The 20,850-nt window shown below is 41.5% G+C and overlaps 1 protein-coding gene across 1 annotated transcript in view; it reads right to left on the reverse strand.

Annotated features, from left to right (window-relative positions):
• The window catches only part of LOC109468204 (CUB and sushi domain-containing protein 3-like), an 82,820-nt gene extending 62,175 nt beyond the window's left edge, over nt 1-20,645 (reverse strand). The window contains exons 1-3 of the mRNA XM_019766459.1: nt 20,621-20,645; nt 20,318-20,482; nt 14,472-14,618 (exon numbers count right to left, since the gene is read on the reverse strand). Of these exons, the coding sequence (XP_019622018.1) occupies nt 14,472-14,618; nt 20,318-20,482; nt 20,621-20,645 (337 nt within the window). The remainder of the gene's footprint in view (nt 1-14,471; nt 14,619-20,317; nt 20,483-20,620) is intronic.
• Between the last annotated feature and the right edge of the window lie 205 nt (nt 20,646-20,850).

Genomic DNA, 20,850 nt, shown 5'->3' on the forward strand with positions numbered 1-20,850 from the left:
TGGGGGGGGGGGGCGTGGTCACGACGAGGTTGCATGTGGTCATCATACCGTACTTAGTTCCAAGAGATGTATAGTGATGACTTGTCTAATCGCACGCAGATCGAACACGCTGAGAACTCCAACCCTTGGGAGGCATACTATGCTTGGCAGCCAGACCTCTCAGCGTGCGCGATCTACGTACAATCAGACAAATCATCACTATACATATCTTGATTGGATCCCCATTAGTATATTGCCCGATCTGTCTGTTTAAAAATCTACGGTAAACAGGAATATAGTCGTAGAAAACTGTGCCGCCTTCCCATCACAACCAATGCACACCCGATCCTGTAGTCATAACAGAGATATCTCGGAAGATGGTAATAGGCGATTAATCTCCAAGCAGATCTTTTGGTGGGGGTAAGACAGTATCAAATTGGCCAGTCTGTAGCCTCCTTCGCAGTCTTGTTGGGCGTGGGCGTAATTTTTTCTCTCAGTGACGCGAGTAATATGCCGCCGCGAGGGACGATTTGCTGCCGAGGGAATTTTGCCACGGAGAGAAGGTTTCCGCGCTCCAACAAGACTGTTCGTATTTTTTTCAGGGGAGGGGATTAAAGAAGGAATAAATGTCATCAATTTAAAGGCATCTAACAGGAGCAACACGTACTGTCTAACACGTTACTGACAGCACACATCGGCATAAAGAGGCCTGTAAATTCAAATTTAAATGAGGTATCTTTTGGTAATGTTATATTTATATATTCCAAGAACCACAACCAAGCACATCAGCCAGACTAGATCTAGAGCTCCCACTTGTACTCCCACTAGCCCGTTCTCGCTGATCGCTTAGTACTATATAGTATTGGTAGCATTACTTCAGTACTAAACCACTCAGATGATCGCCTATTACCATCTTCCGAGATATCTCGGTTATGACTACAGGACCGGGTCAGAGCATGCCCGGCTAGGCGGATAGTTCGTAGGTTCCCGCCTGAGAAGGAGAAGACATTCCCGTGTGTGGTTACAGTCATGTACAGTCTGGTCACAGACACCTACTAGATACAGTTAGTTTTCCCACGAGTTAAGTCAATATAACAGGATTTTTCAGAGGGAAATTTGTCTTCTGGAATTAAGTCAGCTTTAATGTCGTCAAAGCTAGTTTCTGTCTCGTAAACGGCCGATGCCATTGTTACGTGCTAGAGAAAATTGCAGGCCAGTAGGTCTGTACCCTCCCCTGATAAGTAACGGTTAAGCTCGGAATGGAATATCTAGGTCAGAGAAGGTATTCTAGAGGTGGGACGTGAAAATAAAGCCTGGCAACTTGCAACCTGAGTCTACGCTTCTTCGGAAAAGAATACTCTAACAGCCATATCGCTAACTTAAGTGTATCAGCACGGTCCATCCATACTGTGATGTTTGTTTCGTGGCGTAGGTTAGGGTATATGTTAGGGTTTTATACAGGGGGGGAAATGATACTATCCCATCATCCTTTGCAATACACATCCCACAACACGTGTCCCAGATGGCTGACTGTCAGCACCAGGCATATAGTCTTGTCATATTTCCTTTAAAAGTGCAGCAATGGCAACAATTTGACCCGTAATTTTTGGTTCTTTGAATTATCAAAGGACTCAAGTAGTGTATGAGGCTATCTGACTTTTGTAACTTATGTACAACTTCTTACATTGTGTCTTAAACATTTATGCAAAATTTGCTTCAAAAATGGTGCTCAAACTTCACCAAACTAAAGTGCTTTTCTACAAACTCTGTTGATTGGTGATATTATACATCTTGTGCATCAGAAAACCCCAAATGCACCAAAAAGCACCCATGGGAAACAGAAGAAAATATTATATTTGATATGATTTATGTAATAATCATCAACAAATGCAATTTTCTTCCGTTTCCCATGGGTGCTTTTTGGTGCATTTGGGGTTTTCTGATGCACAAGATGTATAATATCACCAATCAACAGAGTTTGTAGAAAAGAACTTTAGTTTGGTGAAGTTTGAGCACCATTTTTGAAGCAAATTTTGCATAAATGTTTAAGACACAATGTAAGAAGTTGTACATAAGTTACAAAAGTCAGATAGCCTCATACACTACTTGAGTCCTTTGATAATTCAAAGAACCAAAAATTACGGGTCAAATTGTTGCCATTGCTGCACTTTTAAACGAAACATGACAAGACTATATGCCTGGTGCTGACAGTCAGCCATCTGGGACACGTGTTGTGGGATGTGTATTGCAAAGGGTGATGGGATAGTATCATTTCCCCCCCTGGGTTTTATAGTTATACTTTTGGACCTGGGTTCGAATTCGAGCTTGTGCTTTTATTTATGACTTTTTTTTCACTAATATCTATAATTCTACATGACCCTCCTTTCTATGCGCAATTAGAATACTGCTTTTTATAGTACATGTCACTTTTTATTCGTTTTTTGACGCTCGGATATGGCATCGACCATTCGGCGAAATGGCATCGACCGTTTATGAGACAAAGAACTGCTTCGCCGTAAATCTTCCAACGATTAAAATTTGAGGGCATACTTGGGACAGTCGAACATGCTCACCAGTCCAAAAGACAGTCTTGAAATTCTATCCTCGCCGGCAGTTGCAATTGCATCAGCTTGCTTGAAAATTCGACGATATCAGAATTTTAGGACGACTGGTGACCCATGTTATTAGACCCTTGGTGACGCGATACGTATTCACGTGTTAAATAAGTCAACCAAAAGTATTTTGATATGATTGTATAAATATATGTCTTTCTATACTTCACAAAAGGCAAGGGGAGGTTTTTTTTTTTAATTTATGTTTTTGCACACTAACGGGGACAATTTCGTAGTAATAGACCCACATCACGGAAAACCGTGTCAATCTACCGTGTTGATCATATTCTCGTCACACTGTGCTGCGTTTTCATTATTCCAGAGTGAAACCGTCTATTGTCAGCTGTGGCCAATATTATTAATATTTAAAATGTCATCACGTCCATGCTTTAAGTGCCCTATGTTGTTCCTTGTCGCCCTGGTGACAGGCCGAAAACTGCTACAAAACGTTAACGTGTGTCAACATAATGCATAATCTTTGTAAGGTACATAAGTCATGTATTTGTTAAAAAGCAATATATGTCATAAAGAAATGGAGAAGAAATAACAACCGAATGGGATGTAAACGTCATGAAAATGTGACTGAGAAAAAGAAGAACGGAAAGTTTGCAGGTACTGAGAGCTAACGGCTACTCCTCAGCTATTTTCCACCACCTACAACACAACCAGGGTCACTCTTTTAAACTAGAGTCCACGGATATCTTAGATCGCGAATCCCGCGCGTGGGAACGAGGAGTCAGAGAGGCAATATATGAAAGAATGTACAAGCCCACCCTCAACAGGGAGGGGGGAACGGGTAGAACTCTCAGGCACTTGGACCATGGCGCTCTCAGCCCCAAGAACAGACAACACTTAATCTGTCATGAAACAACAGGAGCTATTTGACTGATTTGCATCATGTTTGGCTTGACTTGTCTACCTTTTTTGTCCTTTTAGACTTAAAAAAAAATTATAATGAATTTTTTTTCGTCGCTTATTTGCATATCAATCGATAGTTTGTGCTAATATATAAACCTGCCTTTCTGACAAGTCTCTAGTGTCACTGGCGAAAGGTAGTGGTTGCTACCTGAAACGTCTGACCTTTTCCAAAATCATTTTGGAGACTTGTTTTTATTTCGGGTTTCTTCCTTGTTGCCTTACTACTCCCTTTAATTTGGGCTAAAATAGAGTAGTCGAATATCCCCAGCTTTTTTTTAGCTGGCTTTCATAATTGCTAATTTGTTTTTTGCTAATTTTCCGAGAAGTAATGTCTATTTTCCAGTATCTCATCCCTATTGAAGCCGAACAGATCTAAATTTTTTTAATAAATGTGTCTAAGTTTATTATACGCACAGATATCAAATTGAAACTTTTGGTCTACAAAACTTTAAATTGGAACTTTAATTTTTTTTTTTACTGTTTCCGAGTAAACACAAAATGAGACAATCGGATTACACTAAAGATAATTTTCCGGTTGGCGTGGATGGATACATGCAAGTACATGGTGGTTTAATAGGTAATCTTTAAACAGGTATTGGATGGCGTGGGTAAGTTAAATTCGAGCAGATACAGGCTGGCGTAGGTAGGTAGATCCTAGCAGACGTGGATCCTGTCAAAAGGGATAAAGCTTGTTAACTTTAAACTTTATTGCTCAGGACTCAAAAAAGGACACAGGCATTGGAAGCGTATATGCATTCTGCAACAACCTGTTTTAAAATTCGACGTCAAATTTATAGGACGTCCGATGACATATTAGACCAGTTCCTTAGTGTCGTGAAACCTCTACATAGGCTTAATAATACCAACAAAAGGCTATTCATATGACGTTTAAAGCAACTTTTAAAAAAAAGGAGAATATTGTACATAAACATGATAATTTAGTTTTTTTATTAGAACGGTACAGGCAAGAGGATTTGTTTTTTTTTTTAATGTACGTTTAGGCACACAGTCGAGAACAATTACATTGTAAGACCCACGCCACGGTACACCGACATATTCTCATCACATTGTGTTGCTTTTTCATTATTCCGAAGTCAGACCGTCTATTGTCACCTGTATAGGCAAAATCATTAATATTTAAAATGTCATCACGTTAGTTCTGCCAGTGCCCATTGTTGTTTCTCGTCGCTATGGTGACGGGTTAGACTTTCTTTACCTGAACGAAGGCAAATATTTTATGGCCTTGTAAGCTGTCAATTTTCAGCGAAAACGTTAAGTTAGTGTCAGGGCCAGGAAAACGGAAAACAACACGTTTCTCTACGCGCTATATAAACGAACAAACGTAAAGCACGAAAAGGGTAAGTCCAGGAACCAACATGTCATCCTCATCAACTGCACCGTATAATAAGGCTAGAAACCTGCCAAAGAAACAGTGTTTAACAGCAAAGCCTATAAAATCCATTTCTAACAATACGCAGCCCCTTAAACCATGTCGACATTATAAATCAACAAAACCGTAATATTTGACGTTGTAAGGGCTAGTCTACTACATGTATCTACTGAATCTGTGCTCAGTAGTTGTATAATTATTGGCATTGGAAAAAAAACTTTCGAAAAAAAGTGCCCCGAATGCTAAGGACAAGCGCTATATTTATAATCTCTAATCCTGGTAAGTTGTACACTTGTTTTAATTAGATTCCCTAATGTTTGGCAAATAACTAGATCCATTTGCGTAAAAACACAACAAGTAAGTACAGTCCCTACCTGACGTAAACAGCAGCAGGCAGAGGATCGTAGCCGTGAAAAGTTGTGCCGCCATTCCGTCACAACCGCGCCCGGCTGGGCGGAGTTGTTGTCGATTCCCGCTGATTTGGCTGAGAAGACGTTTCTGTGTGTGGTTACAGAAACGTATAATCTATTAAGACCTACTGTACACAGTGGGTCTTCTTCAATCTAGCAGAATAACAGTAAATGCGTTCCGTGGAATACAGTCTGGCAACCACTCCGGGAAACTGCGCGAATGAGTGACGTGCTGACTTGATTGCACAATGTTGTTCCAAACATGTGATAAAATGGCATAGCAACACCACATCAAATATTAAAAGGTCGGGTAATCATCTTCACCATTAATATGATTGCTTCTTTTGTTGACAGATTGACATGTCATGCTGCCACCGAATACGAACCACCGGTTGCTGTGAGATTGCTACTCGTCAGGTCGTCTGGAAACTATTGAACACAGTACACAAGAAAAGCAAGCTGTTTTTGTTTCTAGCCAGATGACCCTCTCGGAAGAAGACTCTTGTGGTAACCCTTACATAAACTACGTTGTTTTTAAAGATCTTTAGGACAGCTGAGTTTCCTATTCGTTAATAAGTCAATACATCATTTAAAAATATTTGTATGTTTATAAACTTGGGACCAATTTCAATGAAGTTCTGCCAGCCTGACTGCGTTTCCCTGTCCTTGGTGCTGACTGTGTTTTTCTGTCCCTGGTGCTGACTGTATTTCCCTGTCCCTTGTCCTGACTGTGTTTCCTGGTCCCTGAATGTGTTTACCTGTCCCTGGTGCTGACTGTGTTTCCCTGTCCCTTGTGCTGACTGTGTTTCCCTGTCCCTGGTCCTGACTGTGTTTCCCGGTCCCTGAATGTGTTTACCTGTCCCTGGTGCTAAATGTGTTTCCCTGTCCCTGGTGCTGACTGTGTTTCCCTGTCACTGGTGCTGAATGTGTTTCTCTGTCCCTGGTGCCGACTGCGTTTCCCTGCCACTGGTGCTGAATGTGTTTCCCTGTCCCAGGTGCAGAATATGTGTCTCTGTCCCTGATGCTGAATGCGTTTCCCTGCCTTTGGTGCTGACTGTATTTCCCTGCCCCTGGTGCTGACTGCGTTTCCCTGTTCCTGACTGCGTTTCCCTGGCGCTGATGCTGAATGTGTTTCTCTGTCCCTGTTGCTGACTCTGTTTCCCTGGTGCTGGCTGTGTTTCCCTGTCCCTGGTGCTGACTGTGTTTCCCTGTCCCTGATGCTGGCTGCGTTTCCCTGTCCCTGGTGCTAGCTGCGTTTTCCTGTCCCTTGTGCTGACTCTGTTTTCCTGTCCCTGGTTCTGATTGTGTTTTCCTGTCCCTGAATGTGTTTCCCTGTCCCTGGTGCTGACTGTGTTTCCCTGTCCCTGGTACTGACTGTGTGTCCCTGTCCCTGGTTCTGACGTTGTTTCCCTGTCCCTGACTGTGCTTCCCTGTCCCTGGTACTGACTGTGTTTCCCTGTCCCTGGTGCTGACTGTGTTTCCCTGTCCCTGGTTCTGTGTTTCCCTGTCCCTAACTGTGTTTCCTTGTCCCTAGTTCTGACTGTGTTTCCCTGGTGCGGACTGTGTTTCCCTGTCCCTGCTGCTGACTGTGTTTCCCTGTCCCTGGTTCTGACTGTGTTTCCCTGTCCCTGGTGCTGACTGTGTTTCCCGGTCCCCGGTGCTAACTGTATTTCCCTGTCCCTGAATGTGTTTCCCTGTCCCTGGTGCTGACTGTGTTTACCGGTCCCTGGTGCTGACTGTGTTTCCCTTGTGCTGACTGTGTTTCCCTGTCCCTGACCGTGTTTCCCTGTCCCTGACTGTGTTTCCCTGTCCCTGGTGCTGACTGTGTTTCCCGGTCCCTGGTGCTAATTGTGTTTCCCTGTCCCTGGTGCTGACTGCGTTTCCCTGTCCCTGGTTCTGACTGTGTTTCCCTGTCCCTGAATGCGTTTCCCTGTCCCTGGTGCTGACTGTTCTTACCGGTCCCTGGTGCTGACTGTGTTCCCCTGCCCCTGGTGCTGACTGTGTTTCCATGTCCCTGGTGCTAGCTGTGTTTCCCTGTCCCTAGTGCTGACTGTGTTTCCCTGTCCCTGATGCTGACTGTGTTTCCCTGTCCCTGGTTCTGACTGTGTTTCCCTGTCCCTGAATGTGTTTCCCTGTCCCTGGTGCTGACTGTGTTTCCCAGTCCCTGGTGCTGACTGTGTTTCCCAGTCCCTGGTGCTGACTGTGTTTCCCTGTCCTTGGTGCTTACCCTTCTTCACTGTCGCTGTTTTCCCTTGTCCCTAGTGCTTTCTATGTTTCCCGGTCCCTCTTGCTAAATATATTTCCTAACCCTGTTGCTGACTGCGTTTCCTTGCCTTTGGTCCTGACTGTATTTCCGTCCCTGGTGCTGATTGTGTTTCCCTCTCCCGGCTGCTAACTGTGCTATCTTGTCCCTGAACTAGGGACAGAAAAACACAAACTAGTACATCTGTTTAAAACTGCTTTAACTGTTTATTTATGTTTTTGTAAATCTTGTACGGTACTGTATTCTTTTTTGTATTTCATTTTGTTCAGATCAGTAATGCAACTTGTACTGGAGTGAATACATCTGTTTTGCCCCTCCCCCTCAACAGTATGATTAATCTTAATCTAATAAATGAATTAGGATATACGCCAACACTCAAGAATAATACACGTAAAAAGCTTGCTACGTAGATCCCATCACACTTATCCATGTGTAATGTATTTAACCTGATCTTCTTTACCCTCTACTGCGTCTTTCATCAGGATAAGAAACCGTGCTGATGCTGTATACGCATTCAACGTTGACCCTTTGTACCTCTACATGATAACCAAGGTACTGGAAATTTGTCCACTTGACTTGACTTTATTGGGATCCACACTTAGCTTAGAAAAAATGTATTGTAGCTATTCTTCCTGTGGTCCTTCAAGACACACATATGACACACATTTACAAAACATAAATACATTGGCATCAATTACAACATATTAACACAGCTTAAAATAAGCCTATATACATCATTACCACTTCATTTTATTCCAAGCACATCCTATACAATCTTCTTTTCTGTGCATTTGTTTAGGAGGTTTAGGAAGCCGGATGGTCTGTGAGTCTGATGTTCTGGTATGGTACCCGTGTGACTGCATTGTGAAATTCTTATACAATGATATGTTTTTTTTTTCTTTCATCACCCTACTGAAAGTTCTCAGTCCTTTCTGGTGAAATTTGCATTTCACTGGTAGCCATCTTAGCTTCATTAGCAACCCGTCCTTGCTTGTGCACCTGTCACATGGTAATCCTGGCTGCTCTGTTCTGTATCACTTGCAGTCTCTTTATTTTCATTGCAGATGTGCTGGCCCACGCTGAACTGTAATAGTGAAGATGTGTCAGTACCATGGCTTGAACACATACACCATTAAGACACGGTTTCCCCAATTTTATAAGCATCACTCTTCCTCCGTTGGTGTTGTCAACCTCACAACTTTATTAGCTAGTAAGTGTGTCTAAAAAATTTGGCTTTTAATTGAGGTGTCAATTTGGTAGTATGAGAACAAAGTATACATAGACTCAGGGGTTCTGTTAGACGTGTACAAGTAACTGCCAGCCAATCTCTATCAAAGCTTAAAAAGACAGTGTTATCATTACTGTACTTAATATTCAGGGTTCTTTATGTGTCTTGGCCACCACCAGCCCTGTGCCGATGTTACCGCCAGGGCCGTCAGGGAAAGAACGGCCTGGTAGTTTACCGAATTTGTTGGGTGCTTATATAGTAGAAGCGTTGTCTTAAAGTAGAGAAACGTTCGTAATATCTTACATTCAGCATTCTACTGAAGAATACCATGAAATTGCATTATGAACAAGAGTTCCACGATCTCATACCTTCGCCAAATGATGTTAACGCTTGCGGTTGACGAATTATACAATTTAAATAATTTATTTTACAAATAAGAGCCTCATTTGCATGGATTTTATCAGTTGATCATATTCTCCACCCAATGACAGCCTTATCTTAACAAAAAGTTTATTATAGAACTTCCTCATAAATTATGCAAATGAGGTCATGATTTAAATAAATCATATTTTCTGATGTTCGCCTTCACTTAACTTCCAAATTTGTCAAGTATGAAATTCCAAGCAGTTACAACTATGAAATTATAAAAAAATTGCTCATTATGCAAATCTGTTCTTCATTTACATAATCTATATACTCATATGTTTTTTCGTTCTCAATTACATGTCACAAGTGTTTCATAGTCCTATTATCGAACAAGGCAGATTTATATAATTTCCTCATTAATTATGCAAATTAGTTTCGGATTTGTCCGGATAATTGTCATTTGATTATGTCAAGCATCACTTCAGCTACCTACATACCAAACATCACGACAATCCGTCAATTGGTTCTTGAGTTATCCTCCTTCGAATTTTTTTTTCAACAAATGCTCCTGCAGTTACACAACAAGGCGCTAGGGGGCCCATGTCACTTCTTCCCAAGAGCTATCTACCACAAAAAAATCGTTACCCCAGCATGTCTAGATCACTGGATATCAAAACCGGACGTTCTGATGCAGTACCAAGGAAAGCCGCCAGGGGACCCAAAATCTATTCTTTTTTAGCTCTTTTAGAGATCTGGCTACCTACTAAGTTTCATGACAATGCATATTAAGCTTCTTGAGTTACGCTGTTCACAAACAGACGGTGCTACTGAAAACATTAACCTTCTTGGCGAACGTAATTACAATCATTATTGTATGATAACACTTATAGAATAGTGGGTTATGTATTGTGAATTCCGAGCAACAACACCTTTAAACCCAGGGCATACTGGGCCAGGCCAAACCCCCTGTCAATCAAGTGAAAGAAAAACTTAGCCCATCCACTTTGGAACCCAAACATGTAAACCTAGCACTGAAATAAAGAAATAAAGAAAGAATAAGCCTATTCGCCATTACTAGTGCGCCTGCGCGGCCCATCCCTAGCAACCGAGAAATTCTAGAATAACAAACTCGGGGCCGCCATTGTTCCAAGCTCTAGCGTAAGTCTAAATTTCCAGCTTACACACGGCGTTACTGGTCTTGGCCCGCCTCGGGGTGAGTTCCAACGATGTTCTGGACCTAGCGAGCCTAAAATATCGTGATATCTTTCTCTTCAAAAGGATTTACGGTACGTTTTTTCACGGTATCCAAGCTATCGCTAGCGCCTAATTAGTATGCATGCCCCCTCCCCCATCCTGCACTCCTTCCGTCTTCATATTTTTCGCTTAATTTTCTGGTTCAATCTCGATAAAACGAGTTTTGGAATACTTTTTTTTCGTTTAAGAGTGGTTATTTGTGTAAGATAATGGTGGAATCTTTTAGTGGTATATGTTTTAAATAAACTGCATGAGCTTTGTCTTCAGCAGACTGATACGCTACGTGTTCTTGTGTCACCGTAAGCACATAGAGCTTTCTAACCACAATCCTCACCGTCTCACCACGAAATTGTTACCTATTAAAATAATGATTTAGGAATAGCAAAAGCAGTGATGACATCAATATTTTTGTAACTATTTAGAGTAGTTTTCGTAGCGGTATACATAGGCTCACGTGGGTTTTGTGCATGCAAATGCCATTACAATAGTGCATTCAAGACTTGATGTTTTGAACTTAAATCCATGTATTGTAACTTTTGGTTGGATTTTTTTCTCTCTTTCTCTTTTACAGTGTTACTTTCCCGACCTCAACATGGAGCTGTTTGCAGTAGTGAATTACAGCAATTCAACTTACCATCTAGAAGAATTGAAGAGACATGCCAAATACATGGTACAAAAAATGGACCATTTTCCACTGAGAAGAAAAACCTGATGCTAGAAGAGGGAATAAACTTATGAACAAGCTTGAAGCCAAACCCAGATGGAATATACTAATAATACACATACACTTAGGTTCTGAAATGGTTTCATGAAAGCATGTTGTAGCCCGCACATAAACAGTGCTGCAAATTGTAATCATGACAGATATTTTATGTACTGAATTTTGATAGTTCTGTGCCTTAATACTTTTAGTTTAACAAGGGTCTGCTGTTAATAAATTCAATATGATTCTCTTTTCACTTATTAACATGAATTAGTGGAAAATACATGTAGTATATTTGAACATGATGAATATTCAAGTCCTTAACACTATATTTACCACTTAAGATACCTTTTTCCGCATTCAGTTGAGAAAGCTGTGGTGAACTGGTGTAGTCGACTCCTTCGTGCATGCACCACAGGTGCTCCCAGTGATGGTCTAAGTACTAATACTTAAGTTTAGATTCTGTCCACTGACTGCTGACCATAAGATCAGGTGTATGTCGAGAACTCCAGTCATTCACACTACTTACACCAAACACCTGACCCCTGGGTTTGGACCTTGAAAATGGAATATTTAATTACTCTCTTGTTTTCTAACACAAGAAAAACAAGTCAGTTAACTGCATCGACAGTACTACATACTCACTCACACTCACTATCCGGTTTATCGTCTACATACTAAATAATATTTGATATACAGCAAAGGTTGTACGATGACGATTACTTGATTACAGTAAACATTCACACTAATAGAAAACATACAAGCACCGTTACTTACTGTGTTAACACACAAACAGCCCTGCAATCAAAGTGATATAGAAAATACAATAATGCCACAGCACTTGGCTCAGATAGTTGATGCAGACAGATATAGTTGAAAACTCAAATTTCTTGAGTTGGAGGACAGTTTTTTTTCTCTTAATAAAATATGTAACTTATCAAGTCAGATAACCTTTCAACCCGGACAATGATTATTCTGTCTGTTACATATATACTATAAAGAAAACAAAACAAGCACCATTTTGATATTTTTCTTATTCCCATATCTCTCTATATGTGGACAGCACTTAATGAATGGTGCATAGGAAGTAAGATAGAAGCAAGACATTGTGAAACATACAATGCCATATATGTTGAGAAAGACTTGTACACTAACACAAGTATTACTGGCAACATGCAACAATCCTTTACTAAACAAGGTTCTTCAAGGAAAATTAATGCCATGGTTGCTTGAATACTACTGTTATATCTGTATCCTGGGTCTGTGGACAAGTTCGTCTCCGCGGCCAAGACGGTGTGGACTAAGGAGGTAAGATGTGAGATGTGCCAGTTTGAGGAAGCAATGATCTCTGTCTGCAGCTAGAGTAATGTGGTGGTAATAGACTTCGTTTTCCCATTCAAAATCGAAGTAGGAGTATGTTTTCTCCTCATTATAGTCGCCCGACATGTCGACAGCCGTATACTCAATGTGGGAGGCACAGGGCCGGCTCGCTAAACTCAGTGCTCGGCCGATTTTTAAGTGCGGGGGGAGGGGCATTCCTTCGGTTCGACGAACTACCCCTCAGTAAAGCCCACCGGGCCTGGAATAGGTGAGTTTTGTATTCTTGACTATTAATAATTCTTGACATTCACAACTGAACTTGCCGCTGTCTTCGGCGAATTCGGCAACCACGTCGTGATTCTTTTAAGCATAGTACTACGAAGTTGTATGCCGCCTTGAAGTTGTAGGCTTTCCCCCCCTGGACATGACTCGCGGAAACGCCTTGAAAACCGGCACTTACCGGCGTCTAACCTCAACCAAGAAACGGTTGTCATCTTTGCCGTCCAATAAGATATAAAATCACCACTTACGGCCCGGGTAAACTCATATTTTTGAGCTACGTAGCGGGATTCGGCACCCGCGCTCGCTGTGTCGCGGGGACCATACAGTTAGTTTATCTAGAAAAATGGCAAATTTTACCCATCATGCATTTCGCGCCGGTAAAGGCTTATTAAAACCGCCACAAACAATACTTCTAAGACGTCCTCTGGTATGTTACAGGTACATCTCTGCAAAAAGCGGGTGAATTTAACCGAAACAATGGTATTTTCAGTCGCTAAAAACCGTAAACTTAACTGGTACGTAAGCCCTGCATCTTTAAACCATGGCCATTTTCTTTTTTAAATAAGACTGAAAATATTTAATAAGGTGCACACAGTACGCACTTCCTCAGTCTAGTTTTAAGTTGTCTGACGTCACGGGCAAGACAGAGCGACTTCAGTGTCGCAGTGTTCTCGCTATTAATCTTTCCTATACTTTTCCTATACTTCCAACAAGGGCAGCCCTGTATCCGATGTAAGTTAATTTTATTAATCAGACCATCATACTTTTTAGATTTTCTGTCCTTAGCGTGCTGCGCATTCTGTTCACAATGGACAGTATGTTCAACCAGGGTAAGCTTTAGTTTTACAGGATCCTTCTTTGTGGTCACATAATCCTCCCCAAACCCTTCGTTACCAATGGTTAAAAAAAGATATTTTTTTTCATTCCTTGAGCGTATTAGAACATAAGATCAAATCAGTTGTTCGTGTGTACACTACGGCGATTCACTAAACCGAACTAGTGCCAGTGCGTACACAGGACAGATGCTGATTTCAAACTCTCCTTTTTCTTTTTTAAATAATTAATAGCTGATTATGTTCCTCTCTTTCTCAATTGAATATGTCACTTCAAACACTTTTAAGACTTGCCAGACTTTATATGATATTATTATTTATGATATTTTATGATATTTGGCTAATGCTATTATTTCTGCCTTGTGAATAGCCCAGTGTTTTTGTTATTGGAATCACTTGTCGCTAAACAGTTATTGTAAAATTTAAAAAAATAGCCTTTACGTACATGTAATCATCGTCACAATAACGTACCCTGGTCCGCCATTTGCACCACTCTGTCCAAAGGTTTCCGTGCCTGAGTTGAATGAACCTCCTCCCCCTGCACATTGAACGAAACCTTTTTCCCCACCTCTTGCCCCACCTGAATATCCTCCTCCTCCTCCCCATCCCACGCCACCGATCATACCGTATCCTCCCCCTCCGCCACCAAAACCTCCATATCCACCACAGGGTCCCCACCCACCTTTACCTCCATTTACAAACGCCGTTCCACTATTCGATCCACTCATAATACCATCAAAGGTTTTGAAGGTATGAAAATCACCCGCCCCGTCTGTCAGCAGACCTCCCCCACCCCCTCCGTCATAAGCTGGCCAGCTCTGTACTGGGACCCCCCTGCCGCTAGGGTTGCGGCCTGTTGTTTCCTTAGTACCGTCACTAAAACAGCATTCAGGATGAACCATTTCTGACCCACTGCCCCCGCCGCCTGCAATGATGAGGGGAGTGTTGTCGTCCCGGGTGACAAACGTCCCTCCACCCCCACCTGCACCTTTGAAGAAGTAACATGCATGTTCTTCCATCCACCCACCCTCCTGTCCGACAAGGATCTTCAGCACATCACCTGGGGAAAAAGACATGCAGATATAAAGTGAAAACTTAAAACTTCGCTTAAAACTAATATGTAACTACCTTTGCCAAGATTATTGTTTTCGTAAGCTTTCGTGTGTGTATCTTTGTGTGTGTGTGTGTGTGTGTGTGTGTGCTTGTGCGTGTGACTGTCAACACGAAAACTGGAGAATGCTTAGATGAATTTTGTCTTGATGATTGGAATGTTGGAAGATCATTAATAAAACCTTAAATGATATCAATAATAACCCAATTGTAATGGTTAAGCTTCTGTTGATAATTGCTGACATCATTTGCGTAAGGTATGATTCGTACATAAATGACATTCCTATTGTAAGATCAGTGCAGTAGCAGAAACAAGAAGACCGCCATCGTAAAAAGACATTGCCATGGCGACGACGGTCTCTAGCTATGTCTAAGATTTTCACTACCCATAACCTATGAAAGCTTTTCTGCCGTTTCCTCACAAATTATACTAGAAAGCCTTTCTTCCATTCCACGTAAATTATGCAACTTATGTGATTTTAATAATTTGTGTTAATTGAGGTTCACCTTTGTTACCAATATGGAATCATATTATCTTCTGATTAGTCATGCACTCAGTAAGGTTAAGTCAATTTTGACCCTCCAGCCTAATTAACTCCTGACCCGACTTTCATGCGTAATTCACAATTTCCTGATGTTTTCTGTCCAAAATTGCTGACATGTTTTGATGATGCATATTGTTAAGATACAATCTGACCACATTTGTTTCACATATACCTTATCCATATCTCAATATTAATATAATAAGCACTTGTCAATTTAGCTACCTTTAAACACCTCGTGCTTCGCACAGACATCCTTTTTAAAGACAAATTTGGTATGTACGCATTCAGCAAAGAAAACTCTACAACATCCCGTTGAGGCTGTGTCTAGAACTATAACTAGAACAAAGATTTTTCATATTATATAAAAAAATTGACAAAAATATGCCATTGGAAATATTCATGAAGGCATAGCTGAGCACTGGAATCCTCCAAGATAATGGTCTCAACGAGAGATTGTTGTACAACTTGTCTTCTTTCCAACCATCTTTGTTGTAAGTTAGAATAATATAATCTGAGCAAGCACCACTTGATTAAAAAATGGACTACAAAATTTAGACTTTTGGCATCCCTAGATGTGAAATATGACCTCTTTGTTGTTATTTGGGAACAATATGGCTAATCAATTTGTTGACATAGCACCTCACGGTAGGAGAGCAGACTACCTGGGCAGAACAATGGCCTGGCTGTTCACACCTTTACCCGGCGGTGGCTTACCTGCCAGACACAGCTTGGCTTGGTTTTAAAAACAATACACAAACATGTTCACAAGTATGGGAGGTGTATAAACAATTCTCTTTATCTTATCAGAAGTTTTCAAGTGCAACATACATAGACATGTGGTTTCCATAAAAATTAACATGGTCATACCTATCATAAAATGTGACTTTTCATATAACAGCAGTGCCTTTGGGGGAAAAAAAACTAAGCAAAACGTACATGTGTATCCACAACTCTCAACAAAAGAGACAAAACCAGACAGTCAACCGTTACCCGTGTACAATGTACATGTAGGATATGGCTGGGCAGGAGACGCCATTTTGAATTGCTCTGTCAACACGCGTACGCATGCGTAGTGCTTAATCTCGCAGTTGACTTCGCCTGATACATATGTTTCAAAGTTTCTGAGTCAGCGCAACAGAATTGGGCTAAGTTGAAATTGCTCCCCTGGTCGTTAATATTTTCTACCAGCAAGGGTACAAGTTCATCACAGTTTGATTTGAGTCTACAAAAAGATCTCGATGCACTGACCCGGTGGCAGGACACATGGCAAATGTCCTTCAACCCCTCAAAGTGCCACACACTTCATATTACTCGTAAGCGTAACCCGATTATTACACAATACCGATTATGTTCAGAAAATCTTACTAGTGTTAAAACCCATCCATATCTTGGAGTCCAACTATCACAGGATATGAAATGGGACACACATATAAATTATGTCACTGGTAGAGCTAATAGGATACTGGCAGTCATCCGCCGTAACCTTTCGCACTGTCCTCTTCGTGTCAAATCTACATGCTACAAAACACTTGTACGCCCACACCTAGAGTACTGTGCGACTGTATGGGATCCCCACACCATCGCTGGTTCCCAGGCGCTGGAGCGAGTCCAACGAAGGGCGGCGCGAATGGCTGCTAGTGATTATGACTATACCAGCAGTGTTTCTGACATGCTAAAGCGCCTCCAGTGGCCGTTACTTGTTGACAGAAGGAGAACCGCTCGCTTGATATCTTTATATAAAATTGCTCATGGACATATTAATATTCAAATGGAACAATACCTCAAACCTGCCCATAGGCGCACCAGAGGAAGTCATGAATATAAGTATCAAGCAATACCTGCCAAAACAGACTGTTTTATATTTTCTTTTTTTCCAAGAACGATAAATGAGTGGAACAAGTTACCGGGCCAGCTTGTAAAAGCCCAGACAGTGGAGGCCTTCAAGGCCGGGCTTCTGGCCGCGCAGCCATAGTCCGTCGCACCCCCCCCCCTCTCAGTGATACCCCAGTAGGGGTGGTTAGAGAGTATTGAAGAAGAAGAAGAAGAGTCTTGAATCACACTGTAGTAATACGCAGGGCCAGGGCCTTGATTATAGTGAGGGAATCTCTACATTATTCACAATTCTAAGTTACAATTATAACGTTACTGGTTTGCCGGATGGGAAGCTCAGTTTCTGCAAGCAGGTAAAAAAAATCTGATTTGATTTTCTACATTTATGGTTTCTGTAATTTACCTGGAAGTCTTGCAAAATTATGTCTTATGCCAGGCTACAAGCCTATGATATTTATATAATATTACAACAGCTGAGGCTCTGTATGGATCTATAATAATGTGCCTTTCTGTATGTCGAAATGTTGATCTATCAAAGTTAAACATTTGAAATGGTTTATAGACACAGGAAAACGTTTTGAAGTGGCATTGTTAATTCCTTACAATACACATCCTAGCTTGGTTTTCTAGACAGCCAAGCACCAAGGCCGTTCACACTCCACAGGGTGCCAGGTAGCATCCAGCGGCACCCTACCTAAGAAGTTTTCACACTGGGTGGAGAGGGGGCAATTATCGAACAATGGGGAAAAATTGTGAAAATTGCGGTCAAAGGTGGTTGCTATGTGTTGCCAAGGGGAGCCAACGCCCATTTCACTGGGGGCCCAGAAAATGACTTAACCCTACTGAGCAAATCAGGACTTAATTTCATCATCGGCAACGGCTAGTCTCCGAGGAGTGGCCCTCAGTCCTTGGGATGTCGATGTCGTAGGTGGCTACTTAGACTAAGCCTGGTGTGGAAGAGTCTAGAACATTTTGTACAGGGGAGGGTAGGAGGTGGGCGCGGACGGAGAAGACGCTCCTTGCGTTCCTGTCTTTTGGCCTCAGCTTCAGTCCGGCGTTGTTCCTCCATGTAGCCGTTCCCTGCATCACAGTGCGTCGCCACTTGGTCCTGTCTTCTGCCAGGTGCTCCCAGCTGTCCTGGTCTATTCCGCAACGAAGGAGTGTGTCCTGTAGTTCGTCACGGAAACGAGGGGCGCCTCTAGGTCTTGTGCCAGATGCAAGTTGGGAAAACAAGATCTGGCGGGGAGTCTGGTTTCGAGCATTCTACTGACGTGTCCTGCCCAGCGAAGGCGGTGTCCTGCCACACCGTGGTCTCGATGCTGGGAAGATTAGCTCGGAGGACTTAATTTACATTAATCAATATCTGACGATGTTTCAGACATTTGCTCGGGAGCAAATGCAGCAAATAGCTTCACCACTCCCCCCGTACCAAAAATGGTAAAAGAGTGGACTCTTCCAGGGAACAAAATGACTTTTCCCTACAAAATTGAATTCATAAAGAATTGCCCCACTTATGCATGAATGGAGTATTACAGTGACCTCTATGTTATGTTACAACTCTTCCAAAGGGCTCTACGTTATGGTATAGATCAGTCTAATATTACTTGCGCACATAATATGTACTTTTTATAAATAGCACATTTTCCAATATTCAATTTTTTCTTCAAGAATAGGCTGTCCAGAGACCCAATGGTACGTTATTGAAAACATTTCCATACAAAACATGGACTTTGTCATAATAACGTCATTTCAAATTTGAATTAAAAAAGGGTCCCCCCAATTTAAAAATGGAATCTTACATGAGTATGTTGTCCTGTTCGCAAAATTATCAACAGATAGTATTGGAAAAATAGCAAAGAAAAAAGTTAACATTTTTACTATTTTGACAGTCCTTAGCAATAAGTATTGAATAAAAATGTCAGGACTTTACTGACAAAGCAATGATAATTAACTATTAAATAAAAAGGATCGAACGAGAAAGTATGCCTATCTATAGACAATAAATATAGAATGCGATCCGACTCGCGGGAAGGCCGGGACCGAGGGCGATGCGGAATACACCGTGTTGTATTTTATTTATATCATACCCACCCAAGAAAACACGCCTTTCAATGCAAGATGAGCCAAAAGTTGGTGCCACTGAACCCTAAAATGCAACAACATCAATTCCAACGTCCGGATTCTGTATTCGAATTTTCGAAGGAGGCACACGCGGTTAGGGAGAAACGCGTTCGAATCGTTTTATGGAAGCCATGGAAGCGTTCGATAACGGGTTCCGGACCGGGCCGTACCGTAAAGTACCGGAACCCGTTATCGAACGTTATTGCGGCCCGGGTATGATATAAAATAACTTACAATACTTGTAAATTAAAACAGCCAATCAGCGACAGGAATGGGTGTCCCATGACCACAACATTATGCACATTAGTATTTTGTTGGAAAATGAAAAAAAGCGATTTTAAAAGCCTGTATCAAAGTAAGAAAAAATTAAAATAAAGGGAGTATTCGCCCAATGTACCTTTATACCAAATTTCAAGTCATTTCGCCAGAAAATGAAGAAATCGAATCAATTTAACGAAATGACAGATGGAGGAGAAGAAGAGACATGCGAAAAACACCACACTGCTACGTGGTTTTGGTGAAGCCACAATTATGTCACTTCTTATTGCAAAAAAGCAATCTACGTTTCAAACTTCGCAACCTTATCATTTCCGCTGAAGTACTATGACATAGGGAGCCCAAAATCCAAAACTTTAAAGATCATATCAAGACCTACTAACCTACGAAGTTATCTTTAATGACAATCCGTCCATGTCTTCTTGTTTTTCGTGTTAAAATACATTACAAGCATGTGGAAACACTATGTATTCCTATGAAATTCCTTTGATATTCTAGCACACTACACACAATACTATACCATAATATACTTGCCCCTGAGGCGTCGCAGAAAATGAATCGTTTCATAACCACCTATTTCTTTTAATCAACAGAACTTATTCCTGTATATTTTCTGTGGGGAACTAGAGATTGCTACTTACCCTTATTAAGTTGAAAAGTCCCCTTCATAAGAGCGCCTTTTCCACGAAATGGGTGGGACAAATCCCACCCTCCAGCCGCGCCTGTCAAAACGAGAATTTCGTTACAGATTTATCTGCCTAATACCTGATGACTGGAAACATACGTTGCATGGAGCATAGTTGCGATTACTGAAAAAAAGGCTCAATGATTCTCTTTTTCCTGTTACAAATCAAACATCAGATCCCATAACCATTACCTGCTGCTTCTATCTGGTAAGTTCCCGTGTGTTTGACTGTGAAGTGTTGGATCCCGTTGTTGAGTGTCACCAGACCGTCATGGTCCTGTCCGCTGTAGTGCTGTCCCAGGTCAGTCGGGCCAAGACGACCCTTTGTTCCCAAAGTGGTGAAGGTCGCTTTGAAATCTTCACAGAAATATTAAAAAAGTCTACATGTAACCAATATATTTGTCTCCGTTTTTACTGGGTTGTTAGTTTTATTAATGATAAAAGAGAGACTACGTGTATGTTACCATTATTTTTTCATAAAGAAGCGTTACACACTTCCGAAAGCAGTCCAGGCATCCATGCTCTAAACAAGATTAGTATATCACCCAGTGGTTCCTCTATAACGCACATTCATTTTTTCACATATTTATGGCTTCACCACACCACGAAGTGGTGTGGTGAAACCATATTGCTTTTCTGATGTTTCTTCTCCTTCTCCTTCTCCTTCTCCTCCTCCTGCCATTTTTTTAAATGGATTCAGCTTCTTCATTTTGGGGCCTAAGGAC

This window comes from Branchiostoma belcheri, unplaced genomic scaffold (assembly GCF_001625305.1).
Source record: "Branchiostoma belcheri isolate BF01 breed outbred unplaced genomic scaffold, Haploidv18h27 scaffold195, whole genome shotgun sequence".
NCBI lineage: Eukaryota > Metazoa > Chordata > Leptocardii > Amphioxiformes > Branchiostomatidae > Branchiostoma > Branchiostoma belcheri.